General features: G+C 41.4%; 1 protein-coding gene across 3 annotated transcripts in view; it reads right to left on the bottom strand.

Moving 5' to 3' along the window:
• LOC139260389 (TBC1 domain family member 12-like) overlaps nucleotides 1–14,122 on the bottom strand; it is a 154,702-nt gene that overhangs the window by 42,716 nt on the left and 97,864 nt on the right. For 2 of the 3 annotated variants that reach the window (XM_070876956.1, XM_070876959.1), the window contains exon 3: nucleotides 8,203–8,259. The exons of the other annotated variant lie outside the window; for it this stretch is intronic. In XM_070876956.1, coding sequence (XP_070733057.1) covers nucleotides 8,203–8,259 — 57 coding nt within the window. The remainder of the gene's footprint in view (nucleotides 1–8,202; nucleotides 8,260–14,122) is intronic. 3 annotated transcript variants of the gene reach the window in all.

The raw sequence follows: 14,122 nt of genomic DNA, 5'->3' as shown, positions 1-14,122 counted from the left end.
CTCAACAAAACAGCTAGAAGTAATTCTAGGTGAATAATTAAAATACAATTATAGAACTATCAAATCAACAGAAACACAAGCATGACTGATGTGAATTTAACAGCATTCTGAACAAAGGCACAATATCTGAGTCACACATATTCGAGTACATGGTGCCAGTCAGCTCATCCAACAGCTGGTGCAGATTATTCATTTCCATTCAAGAGAAAACATCACAGCTTTTAAAATTACACTTTAATATTCTCTGATCTGAAGCCTATTAAATATAACAATAGACCATTCAAGGGTTGGGAAACCACTAAATGCAAAAATTGGACAGCTGGCACTGCAGTATTTCAAAGACCATCTGTGGACTATTATTCATTTGAAACATTTCACTTAATGCAAAAACAGCTCTAAAGTAATGACTGCACAGATAACTTAAATTAGGGTCACTTATTTGCATATTGGCAAGATTTCAGGAGCAGTGAAATGGCATGTCTGAACTCAAAAGTTTAATTGTTCAGACAAATGCTAATCAATTAATTCTCCATTGGAAGGTACTAGATAATGGGATCATCCTGCACATAAAAGGAAATGAGTATACCATAGAGCACAGCATCTATATCTAATATCTAGGAAATCTAGTTATTGTGACTAAAAACAATGCATGACAGAATGTTGAAGGGTCTGAAATATGTTTGCAAAAGTGGCACAAAGCACCAATAATGTGCCTTTATAGAACAATGCCCCATGGTGCCTCTCAGAAGCATAATCAGAGAAAAATTGTCAATAAGCCAAAGGAGAGGTATTAGGACAGGTGACCAAAAGCTTGGTCAAAGAGGCAGGACGAAGGATAGATCCTTGGCTCCAGATGTAACAGTGCGAGGGCTTGATGAGAAGCCATTGCTGGAGATATTTTGGCTACGACTGAATAGTTAAGATTGGAAGCAAGTAAAGGCAGTCCCATTGAGATGGACAACAGAGGAAAGGCATTGGGAGGATGATGGTGTGGTTGAACACATCAAAGGCTACAGAGGGGTTGAGAAGGACAAGGAGGGATTATGCACCATGGACACGGTCAGAGATGTCATTTGTGACTTTGATTACTGCCGTTTCAGTGCTCAGGCATAGATGAAAACCTGACTGGAGAGATTCAAACATGGAGTTGCATTAAAGATGGGCATGAATTGGGAAGTTACAAAACATTCAAGAGTTTGAAAGGAAAGGGAGGTTGTAGATAGGGGCAGTGGTTTGCAAGAACAAAATTAATTTTTTTTAAGGAGAATGTGAATATGCTGTTTTTGAAAGGGATGGGTACAGTACCCGAGGAGAGGGAAGCATTTATGTCTGCTAGCATAGGGGAGAGGATAGGAAGTTGGGACATCAAAAGTTTAATGGGAACGGGGACATGGGAGCAGGAAGTGGGTGTCATGGACAAGATGGGCTCAGAGAGGGCATGAGGGGAGATGGGAGAGAAACAAGGAAGATGTGGGTTTAAGGCCAGGGTAGGGGGGATTTTAGTTCCGGTCTGGCTTGCTGGGCAAGGGGAAGTGGCAGAGGCACGTTAATGAATGGTCTCAATCTTAGTGACAAAGTAGTCTTGAGCTCCTCACACTTCTGGTTGGAAGTGAGGGTGGAGGGGTAAGGGAAAAGGGATTTAAAAGAGACAGCCTGTCATGGGTCAAGAAGTTGGGGGGAGCAGTTATCTTTACTTTAGAATCATAGAAATTTACAGCACGGAAGGAGGCCATTTTCGCCCATCGTGTCTGCACCGGCCAACAAAGCCATCCAGCCTAATCCCACTTTCCAGCTCTTGGTCCGTCGCCCTGTAGGTTATGGCACTTCAAATGCACATCCAACTACTTCAGGCAGAGAGCTCCAGACCCCCATCACCCTTTGCATGAAGAAATTTCCCCCCAAATCCTTTGAGCAATTACTTTAAATCTATGTCTCCTGGTTGTTGGCCCTTCTGCTAAAGGAAATAGGTCTGTCCTATTCACTCTATCTAGGCCCCTCATAATTTTATACACCTCAATAAGGTCTCCCCCTCAGCCTCCTCTGTTCCAAAGAAAACGACCCCAGCCGATCTAATCTTTCATAAGAACATAAGAAATAGGAGCAGGAGTAGGCCATACGGCCCCTCGGGCCTGCTCCACCATTTAATACAATCATGGCCACTTCTCTGCCTGCTCCCCATAACCCCTTATCGTTTAAGAAACTGTATTTCTGTTTTAAATGTATTCAATGTCGCAGCTTCCACAGCTCTCTGAGGCAGCGAATTCCACAGATTTACAACCCTCAGAGGAAATTTCTCCTCATTTCAGTTTTAAATGGGCAGCCCCTTATTCTAAGATTATGCCGTCTAGTCCTAGTCTCCCCCATCAGTGGAAACATCCTCTCTGCATCCACCTTGTCAAGCCCCCTCATAATCTTAAACGTTTCAATAAGATCACCTCTCATTCTTCTGAATTCCGATGAGTAGGGGCCGAACCTACTCAACTTTTCCTCATAAGTCAACCCCCTCGCCTTCTCTGAACTGCCTCCAAAGTATATCCTTTCGTAAATATGGAAGCCAAAACTGCACGCAGTATTCCAGGTGTGGCCTCACCAATACCCTGTATTGCTGTAGCAAGACTTCCTGCTTTTATACTTTAGCCCCTTTGCAATAAAGGCCAAGATTCCATTGGCCTTCCTGATCACTTGCTGTACCCGCATACTATCCTTTTGTGTTTCATAACTTGGCTACGTTATACAAGTACCCCCAGGTCCCGCTGTACTGCAGCACTTCGCAATCTTTCTCCATTTAAATAATAACTTGCCCTTTGATTATTTTCTGCCAAAGTGCATGACCTCACATTTTCCAACATTATACTCCATCGGCCAAATATTTGCCCACTCACTTAGCCTGTCTATGTCCTCTTGCAGATTTTTTGTGTCCTCCTCACACATTGCTTTTCCTCCCATCTTTGTAGCGTCAGCAAACTTGGCTACGTTATACTCAGTCCCTTCTTCCAAGTCGTTAATATAGATAAAATTCTTCAGTCCAGGCAAAACATCCTCGTAAATCTCCTCTGTACCCTCTCTAGTGCAATCACATCTTTCCTGTAATGTGGTGAGCAGAACTGCACACAAGTTGTGGCCTAACTAGTGTTTTATATAGTTCAAGCATAACTTCCCTGTTCTTGTATTCTATGGCTTGATTGAAGGCCGATAAATCCCCAGGGCCTGATGGACTGCATCCCAGAGTACTTAAGGAGGTGGCCTTGGAAATAGTGGATGCATTGACAGTCATTTTCCAACATTCCATTGACTCTGGATCAGTTCCTATGGAGTGGAGGGTAGCCAATGTAACCCCACTTTTTAAAAAAGGAGGGAGAGAGAAAACAGGGAATTACAGACCGGTCAGCCTGACATCGGTAGTGGGTAAAATGATGGAATCAATTATTAAGGATGTCATAGCAGTGCATTTGGAAAGAGGTAATATGATAGGTCCAAGTCAGCATGGATTTGTGAAAGGGAAATCATGCTTGACAAATCTTCTGGAATTTTTTTGAGGATGTTTCCAGTAGAGTGGACAAGGGAGAACCAGTCGATGTGGTATATTTGGACTTTCAGAAGGCTTTCGACAAGGTCCCACACAAGAGATTAATGTGCAAAGTTAAAGCACATGGGATTGGGGGTAGTGTGCTGACATGGATTGAGAACTGGTTGTCAGACAGGAAGCAAAGAGTAGGAGTAAATGGGGACTTTTCAGAATGGCAGGCAGTGACTAGTGGGGTACCGCAAGGTTCTGTGCTGGGGCCCCAGCTGTTTACACTGTACATTAATGATTTAGACGAGGGGATTAAATGTAGTATCTCCAAATTTGCGGATGACACTAAGTTGGGTGGCAGTGTGAGCTGCAAGGAGGATTCTATGAGGCTGCAGAGCGACTTGGATAGGTTAGGTGAGTGGGCAAATGCATGGCAGATGAAGTATAATGTGGATAAATGTGAGGTTATCCACTTTGGTGGTAAAAACAGAGAGACAGACTATTATCTGAATGGTGACAGATTAGGAAAAGGAGAGGTGCAACGAGACCTGGGTGTCATGGTACATCAGTCATTGAAGGTTGGCATGCAGGTACAGCAGGCGGTTAAGAAAGCAAATGGCATGTTGGCCTTCATAGCGAGGGGATTTGAGTACAAGGGCAGGGAGGTGTTGCTACAATTGTACAGGGCCTTGGTGAGGCCACACCTGGAGTATTGTGTACAATTTTGGTCTCCTAACCTGAGGAAGGACATTCTTGCTATTGAGGGAGTGCAGCGAAGGTTCACCAGACTGATTCCCGGGATGGCGGGACTGACCTATCAAGAAAGACTGGATCAACTGGGCTTGTATTCACTGGAGTTCAGAAGAATGAGAGGGGACCTCATAGAAACGTTTAAAATTCTGACGGGGTTAGACAGGTTAGATGCAGGAAGAATGTTCCCAATGTTGGGGAAGTCCAGAACCAGGGGACACAGTCCAAGGATAAGGGGGAAGCCATTTAGGACTGAGATGAGGAGGAATTTCTTCACCCAGAGAGTGGTGAACCTGTGGAATTCTCTACCACAGAAAGTTGTTGAGGCCAATTCACTAAATATATTCAAAAAGGAGTTAGATGAAGTCCTTACTACTAGGGGAATCAAGGGGTATGGTGAGAAAGCAGGAATGGGGTACTGAAGTTGCATGTTCAGCCATGAACTCATTGAATGGCGGTGCAGGCTAGAAGGGCCGAATGGCCTACTCCTGCACCTATTTTCTATGTTTCTATGTTTCTATGCCTTGGCTAATAAAGGCATGTATTCTGTAGGCCTTCTTAACCACCTTATCTACCTGGCCTGCTACCTTCAGGGATCTGTGGACATGCATTCCAAGGTCCCTTTGTTCCTCTACACTCCTCAGTGTTGTACCATTTAATGTGTATTCCCTTGCCTTGTTAGCCCTCCCCAAATGCAATATCTCGCACTTCTCCAGATTGAATTTCATTTTCCACTGTTCTGCCCACCTGACCAGTGCACTGATATCTTCCTGCAGTCTACAGATTTCATCTTCATTGTCAACCACAGCCAATTTTTGTATCATCTGCAAACTTCTCTAAATCATACCCCTTACATTCACATCTAAATCACTGATTATATACCACAAAAAGCAAGGGACCTAGTACTGAGCCCTGCAGAGCCCCACTGGAAACAGCCTTCCAGTCACAAAAACACCCATCAACCATTACCCTTTGCTTCCTGCCTCTGAGCCAATTTTGGATCCAACTTGTCACTTTGCCCTGGATCCCATGGGCTTTTACTTTTGTGATCAGTCTGCCATGTGGGGCCTTATCAAAAGCTTTGCTAAAATTCCTGTACACTACATCATACACACTACCCTCATCGACCCTCCTTGTTACCTCCTCAAAAAATTCAATCAAGTCAGTCATTCATGACCTTCCCTTAACAAATCTATGCTGACTGTCCTTGATTAATTCGTGTCTTTCTAAATGAAGATTTATCCTGACCCTCAGAATTTTTTCCAATAATTTTCATACCACCGAGGTTAGGCTGACTGGCCTGCAATTACTCGGTCTTTCCCTTTCTTCCTTTTTAAACAAAGGTACCATATTAACAGTCCTCTGACATGCCTGTAGGATTGGAAAATGATGGTCAGAGCCTCTGCTATTGCCTCTTTTGCTTCTCTTAACAGCCTGGGATACATTTCATCCAGGCATGGGGATTTATCCACTTTCAAAGCTTGTAAACCCATTAATACTTGCTCTCTCTGTTTATTTCATCTAATATTTCACGCTCCTCCTCCCTGATTGCAATGTCTGCATCGCCCCTCTCTTTTGTGAAAACAGATGCAAGTTATTCATTAAGAACCATACCCCTGTTTTCCGCCTCCACACACATTACCTTTAAGGTCCCCCATAGGCCCTACTCTTTCTTTAGTTATCCTCTTGCTCTTAATGCATTTATAAAACATCTTTGGGTTTTCCTTGATTTTACTTGCCAATATTTTTTCATGTTCTCGCTTTGGTTTCCTAATTTCCTTTTTAATTTCACCCCTGCACTTTATATACTCCTCCAGAGTTTCTACAGTATTGAGCCCTCAGTATGTCATAAGCCTCCCTTTTTTACTTTATCCTTCCCTGCATGTCCCTTGACATCAGTGGGGCTCTAGATTTGATAGTCCCACCCTTTTTCTTTAAGGGAACATACTCGCTCAGAACCCTCAGGATCTCCTCATTGAATACCTCCCAGTGCTCTGACACTGATTTACCTTCAAGTAGCAGTTTCCAGTCCACTTTGGCTAAATCACCTCTCAGCTTATCACATTGGCTTTTCCCCAGTTGAACACTTTTATTCTTGGTCTATCTTTGTTCTTTTCCATAACTACCCTAAATCTAACTGAATTATGATCACTAGCACCAAAATGCTGTCCAACTGTTTTCTAGTTGAGAGTGATTTTGCCAGAGGAGTGCAAGGCGCGAGACAGTGTTTTGTGGCCCAGCCAGATCTGGCAATGGATGGCTGAACCAGTTGTGCACCAGAAATCTTTCCAATGGAATTTCAACTCAAGAGTTGCAAGGTATTGTGCTTTCCTGTAATCTTAGCTGAGAAATTCAGCAATATAGCCATAACAATACAATATTTATACAATAAACATATCAGCAAAGATACACACTTGAAAAACAACTTGCATAGGGATGCTCCTGGAATTTTCTGTGCCTATGTATTCTATTTTAAACTTAAAATACATTTATAATATAAATACATTTTTAATATTCTATGCTTCAACATTCTGAACCTGGAACAATTCACAAGCAAGACAAAATAAAGCCGATGACCTTTAATTAAAAGCTGTTAATGTGTGTTAATACGCCGTGGAATCAAATCTAAAATTGGTTGATAGGCCAAAGGTCATTAATCCCTGGCAAAGTAATTGGGATTGGAAAACAAAATTTATTAAAACACTAAGAATGCATTTAAAATTTCTGCACACCAAGAAAGTATGCTTGCCTAAAACAAATATTAAAGTGGCTTATCCCAATCCACATACACCTTTAATTACTATAGTGAATGGTCCGCCATATAATGTGCTAGAATAGGGCATTCACTTCTCCTTTATTTTAATTAGCACTATCATAGATTATTTTAAAATGCAGTTTTTTGTAAGGTAAGCTTTAGATATAGTACAATTAGACAGACTGAGAACACATGCAAGCCCTTTGCAATGTTGTGTTTAAACAAGTAGTATTAGATTTTACTATGTAATCGTCCAGAAATAGCTTATTCAACCGCTTTTGATAAAAATTTGATTTACAGGTGTGATTTCAAACAATAAGAGGGAAAATGAACTGTTCCCCTCCCATCAGAAGGGAAGAAGTTAATTTCTAGTCATGCAGATTTAAGCAGTTACAATTAACAGCAGCCTGTAGAGACTGGGCCAGACAATGGTCTTTCATTTCTGGAACCTGTGTTCAAATCCAGCACAAACTGATGGGATAAAAGTCTACTTACTGGCTGAGAGAATCCTACAACAGTTTTGCCACTAGGATATTAGTAAATCATAATGGTATATGAAGACATTTTCATACTAAACTGAAAAAAAAATTCGAACAGTACAATTAACTTATACATTTTACCCATCCAAACTGGAGTTGTATCTGAATCAAAAGTATTGTCCAAGTAGGATAGTGGAATATCCCAAGTGCACAGGTTTAAGTGCAACATTTCCTATAACATACTGGTACCAAAAATCTCAGTGACAACACTGGAAATTAGTTTGGGCTGTCTCAATTTTGTTCGCAATAGTCATGGATCACAGTACGAAACTACCTCTAAGTTAATGTGGTTACCTATAAAACATTGGCTAAGTTACAATAACCTACCTGAAGGTAAATTAAACCATTGCTATATATTGTTTAAATTTACCAATATTAGAATATTTTATCTAGTACGGTGCTATCAATGTAAAGTGCATAATGACTGGGTAAATGGTGTTTTAGGGATTAAAGACAATAGTGAGTTCAAATGCATTCCCTTATTGCATTCAAATGGGTGTTTCAATGTTCTAATGTCAGTACAGTAATATGAATTGTGCTCATCATGCTCAAATAAAGGGATGTGTAGGTGAAACACAAACACAGGTCAACATAATGTCATGCATGGTTTGAAAGTTGACGAAGGAAATGTAGGAATTTCATACCCCTGTATTGAACAGGTTAGGTGCAGACACTGACGCAAGACTGCAACCATAGCTGTCCTGATGAAAGAAACAGAGCCCAACTTTAGTCAGCGACAACAGAAACAGATAGATACACAATCACATTTTAAAAAAATAATTCATAAGCACAAGTGTTCTTGGGTATAAAAACCTGAAGAATGAAAAGGTAATTTTACAACAGGATGACTCATTACAAATCTATCTAAAATGTATGACCTAATGTCCATGAAATAGCTATAAATGTGTAAAATGAAAATGTAGCTTTATCTACATTTGTTGTTTTTATTCCACCTTTAATCTCCCTCCCTCCCACCCCCTCCATCTCAAATCAGCCCGATCAAAAAGGCAATTTTGAATTGCAGACTTAAGGAGCCCTCCCTAACAGGGTATATAATACAACCTGCTTATTACATCACTTGCAGTATGATTCCATCACAGAATGACAACAAAGTAAATATTTCTACTTTCTGCATAATTTGAAATCATGTCATAATCAATTTTTTTTCATTAAAGCACACATAACAGACACAGCAAATGTAAACATCAATTTATCTAAAGATTTTCCAACTAGGCCATGAGATAATCTCAGATGATCCACAAGATTGTTAAGAGGAGGAAAAAAAGCGGCATTAATACCATTCAGCACTCTAGGGGCATATGGTACCACCAACCCCTTATTTGGAGTGGTCCGGAGATCATTTGCCCTTATCGACATTAGTCATGCAAATTACAGCCTCCACACTAAGCTTTGGCTGCACGAGATGTCAAATCAAGAGAGATGCGACCTAATGGACAATCACTATTATAAGTATATATTTGGTATTAAATCATTATTTTTTTTGTTATACAATTAAACTGCTCTGAATCTGTGCACATCGTACTACTCACTGTTTGGAGATGTAGCTCAAATCAATACTGGGCTATAAAACCGTGATTAAATTATTTAGTTAATACTTGAAAAAAAGTTTTTTTTTTCTTGGATTAATTCTCTAGTTCAGTGCTACACTGGAAACAACAGGAGAGAGTCTTACTAAAGTTAAATATCTCAATGTGCAACTGCATTACAGAACAAAAACCATGTCAGCAAACAATTTGAAATAATGTCAAACAGTGTCTGGTGCTTAAAGTACATGTTATTCTGTGCATTGTGCTGATAGCCAGGATGGCTGATTACCTGTTATTTTGTATATGCACTAACATATCAGCAGTGCTTCTTGCTGATCCTGCTGTGAAACAAGCAGCAGCCTATACATGTCAAACCAGGGATGACAGACAAGATCCATAATGGGGGCCCATGTGTCATACAGACTGCTAGCTGCTTATAGGCCTGGCCATCACGGTCATTATGAGCTTATCCAATAATACTGAACAAATCAGCTCTGAATTATGCTTCCTCCCCATTCCCCCTGTTCCACCATCTGAAGCCAATCTTCCAGTCATGACGCACTTCACCCGAGAATTTGTTTTCAAAAAGACTTTGGCTTGCTACCATCCAGTCAATCATTGCCTCATGAATCATTTGTTGGGCAAGGTGAAGCAAGCACATCTCAACACTAACACCCCTAGTGTGCCTAACTGCACCAGCATGTCTTGAGAATTCTATATTTAATTTCTCTCTGTACTTTTCAGTCTTTGACAAACATTGCTTGTGTTGCTAGTATCAATACTGAGCCAATTTACTTGCAAAGGCAGCACTGTTTACCGGTGGGCAGCTGACATGGTCTTTGGGATTTAGGACAAGGGGTCTGCAGAACTGTGTCAATATTTGCAGGGGTCTCAACCTAAATGTTTGAAAACTACTGGTCTAGAATGGTTAAACATTTGGAGTTCAATGACGGGCAGTGATTTTGTAGCTGTCAAAGTGGAGGATGCAAGTATTGGGAGTATAACACTTTTTCTCTCTGGCCACCTAGTATCCACATCAGGTATTCCCAAGTCAGTGACAGGACTGGTTAAAGAGTAAAGCTCGGCTACTCTAAGCTAGTAGTGTGCCTTAAAGCAAGAACAGTACCATCGACTGCAGTAGTCATTTCCATGGTATACCTGCTTCACTGGTCATTTTGCTCCTTCTGTTGGAGGCACCTTCTGCTCTTGAGCACTTTGGTGAATCATCAGTCAATGCAGTGGACATCTACAAAGCCTTTGCCAGATCTAACCCAGTGCACTTCTGAACAAATTACCATCATATGGTCAGTCAGCAGGGTTGTAGTCAGTGCTATTTAACTACTCCTAAAATTGTTCTATCTGCTGTCATTTGATGACTTATCCTCCAGCTCTTGTTCAATTAACTCCACTGAACATCCTCTCTCCCCTCTGTTCCTTCATATCCTGATCTCTACCTATCATCCAAACCTATACACTCTTTTGCTGATTAATCCACTCACACATACACAACCTCCAGTGCAACTAGTGGTTGAATCACTTGGTCTTGATTGCCTCCATGCTCTTTGATGAGAGAATAAGTCAAAATTCTTTCCTTTCTTCAAGACAGTTTTTTGATATGTCTCTAGACTAACCAGCATGTCATTAAGTCCTTCTTCACCTACTGATCTTCATGACCTCACTATCTCCTCCAATCTCAAATGGAATTCTCACATCTTTGATGCTGAAGCTGCCTCCAAGAATCTCTCTCTTTCATCCTAAATTCTTCTCACCGCAACAACCCTTACCTCTGTCCATATTAGAAAGGCTCTTAAACACCTCACCCATGTTCCTGGACAACAAAAGCTTGATGTTGGAGAGTTGATTGTCTCTCATGTCGTGTCTCCAGCTTTTTCCCATCACATCTCTTTTTGTCACTAACAATTTTAATTGATGATATTATGGGTTAGTGCTTAATTGAACTTTTTGCTGTTGTTCCTTCCAAGTTCCAAATGTACAAGCTTTTCTCACTATGTTGAAATCTAGACTTATTAGATGGACTATTGTTCCAATTAAATTCTTTCCCAGTACCACAAACCATGGAACTATGACCTCCCTCAATGTTTGCTTCTTTCCAGAGTCTTCTGGCTTTTAAAACCTGGCTTACTATTTCCTAACCCCGTTACTTCCTGGTTCAGTTTTTTTAAAAATATGTTCCGGGATATGGGCGTCGCTCGCAAGGCCAGCGTTTATTGACCATCCCTAATTGCCCTTGAGAAGGTGGTGAGCCGCCTTCTTGAACCGCTGCAGTGCTTGTGGTGAAGGTACTCCCACAGTGCTGTTAGGAGGAAGTTCCAGGATTTTGAGTCAGTGACGATGAAGGAACGGCAATATATTTCCGAGTCAGAATGTGACTTGGAGGGGAACTTGCAGGTGATGGCACTCCCATGTACCTGCTGCCTTTGTCCTTCTAGGTAGGAGAGCTTGCAGATTTGGGAGGTGCTGCCGAAACAGCCCTGGCAAGTTGGTGCAGTGCACCTTACAGATGGTACACACTGCAGCCACAGTGCGCTGGTGGTGGAGGGAGTGAATGTTTAAGGTGGTGGATGGGGTGCCAATCAAGTGGACTGCTTTGTCCTGGATGGTGTTGAGCTTCTTGAGTGTTGTTGGAGCTGCACTCATCCAGGCAAGTGGAGAGTATTCCATCACACTCCTGACTTGTGCCTTGTAGATGGTGGAAAGGCTTTGGGGAGTCATGAGGTGAGACACTTGCCACAGAATACCCAGCTCTTGTTGCCACAGTATTTAATGTGGCTGGTCCAGTCAAGTTTCTGGTCAATGACGACCCCCAGAATGTTGATAGTGGGTAATGCATCAATGGTAATGCCGTTGAATATCAAGAGGTGGTGGTTAGACTCTCGCTTGTTGATGGAGATGGTCATTGCCTGGCACTTTTGTGGCACGAATGTTACTTGCCACCAAAAAGGAGACAAAACCAAAAGACAGAAAGGAGATGAGTAAAAGTGGAGGGCAGAGAAACCCAAGAAACAAAACAAAAAGGGCCACTGTACAGCAAAATTCTAAAGGGTCAAAGTGTAATAAAAAGGCAAGCATGAAAGCTCGGTGCCTCAATGCAAGGAGTATTCGGAACACAGGAGAGGGCTCTGAGCTAGTTAGAATGGGTGAGAGCTCAGATGAACAGGATCCCAAGAAAGAATGCAAAAGGCAGGAGGCAACAGAGCAGAGTAGCACTGGGGTAAGTGTAAACCACAAGGTGACAGGAAGGGACAATAGTATGAATATAAAGGGGCAGCAGGAGGGGTCAAAACTAAAAATCATGGTTTAAAAACTAGTATTAAAACACTCTCTAAACGCACGCAGCATTCGAAATAAAGTAAATGAGTTGACGGCACAAATCATTACAAATGGATATGATTTGGTGGCCATTACAGAAACTTGGTTGCAGGGTGGCCAAGACTGGGAATTAAACATACAGGGGTATCTGACGATTCGGAAAGATAGAAAAGAAGGGAAAGGAGGTGGGGTAGCTCTATTAATAAAGGATGATATCAGGGCAGTTGTGAGAGACGATATTGGCTCTAATGAACAAAATGTTGAATCATTGTGGGTGGAGATTAGAGATAGTAAGGGGAAAAAGTCTCTGGTGGGCGTAGTTTATAGGCTCCCAAATAATAACTTCACGGTGGGGCGGGCAATAATAAAGCGAATAATGGAGGCATGTGAAAAAGGAACGGCAGTAATCATGGGAGATTTTAACCTACATATTGATTGGTCAAATCAAATCGCACGGGGTAGCCTTGAGGAGGAATTCATAGAATGCATACGGGATTGTTTCTTAGAACAGTATGTTACAGAACCTACAAGGGAGCAAGCGATCTTAGATCTGGTCCTGTGTAATGAGACAGAAATAATAAACAATCTCCTAGTAAAAGATCCTCTCGGAATGAGTGATCACAGTATGGTTGAATTTGTAATACAGATTGAGGGTGAGGAAGTAGTGTCTCAAACAAGCGTACTATGTTAAACAAAGGGGACTACAGTGGGATGAGGGCAGAGTTGGCTAAAGTAGACTGGAAACACAGACTAAACGGTGGCACAATTGAGGAACAGTGGAGGACTTTTAGGAGCTCTTTCATAGTGCTCAACAAAAATATATCCCAGTGAAAAAGAAGGGCAGTAAGAGAAGGGATAACCAGCCATGGATAACCAAGGAAATAAAGGAGTATCAAATTAAAAACCAATGCGTATAAGGTGGCCAAGGTTAGTGGGAAAATAGAAGATTGGGAAAATTTTAAACAACAGCAAAGAATGACTAAGAAAGCAATAAAGAAAGGAAAGATAGATTACGAAAGTAAACTTGCGCAAAACATAAAAACAGATAGTAAAAGCTTTTACAGATATATAAAACGGAAAAGAGTGACTAAAGTAAATGTTGGTCCCTTAGAAGATGAGAAGGGGGATTTAATAATGGGAAATGTGGAAATGGCTGAGACCTTAAACAATTATTTTGCTTCGGTCTTCACAGTGGAAGACAAAAACCATGCCAAAAATTGCTGGTCACAGGAATGTGAGAAGGGAGGGCCTTGAGACAATCACTATCACTCGGGTGGTAGTGCTGGACAGGCTAATGGGACTTAAGGTAGACAAGTCACCTGGTCCTGATGAAATGCATCCCAGGGTATTAAAAGAGATGGTGGAAGTTATAGCAGATGCATTTGTTATAATCTACCAAAATTCTCTGGACTCTGGGGAGGTACCAGTGGATTGGGAAGCAGCTAATGTAACGACTGTGTTTAAATAAGGGGGCAGACAAAAGGCAGGTTAGTTTAACATCTGTAGTGGGGAAAATGCTTGAAGCTATCATTAAGGAAGAAATAGCGGGACATCTAGATAGGAATAGTGCAATCAAGCAGACGCAACATGGATTCATGAAGGGGAAATCATGTTTAACTAATTTACTGAAATTCTTTGAGGATATAACGAACATGGTGGATAGAGGTGTACCAATGGATGTGGTGTA

Source organism: Pristiophorus japonicus, chromosome 3, assembly GCF_044704955.1.
Source record: "Pristiophorus japonicus isolate sPriJap1 chromosome 3, sPriJap1.hap1, whole genome shotgun sequence".
NCBI lineage: Eukaryota > Metazoa > Chordata > Chondrichthyes > Pristiophoridae > Pristiophorus > Pristiophorus japonicus.
The sequence above is the reverse complement of the archived record's forward strand: the minus strand, read 5'-3'. Positions and strand labels throughout refer to the sequence as shown.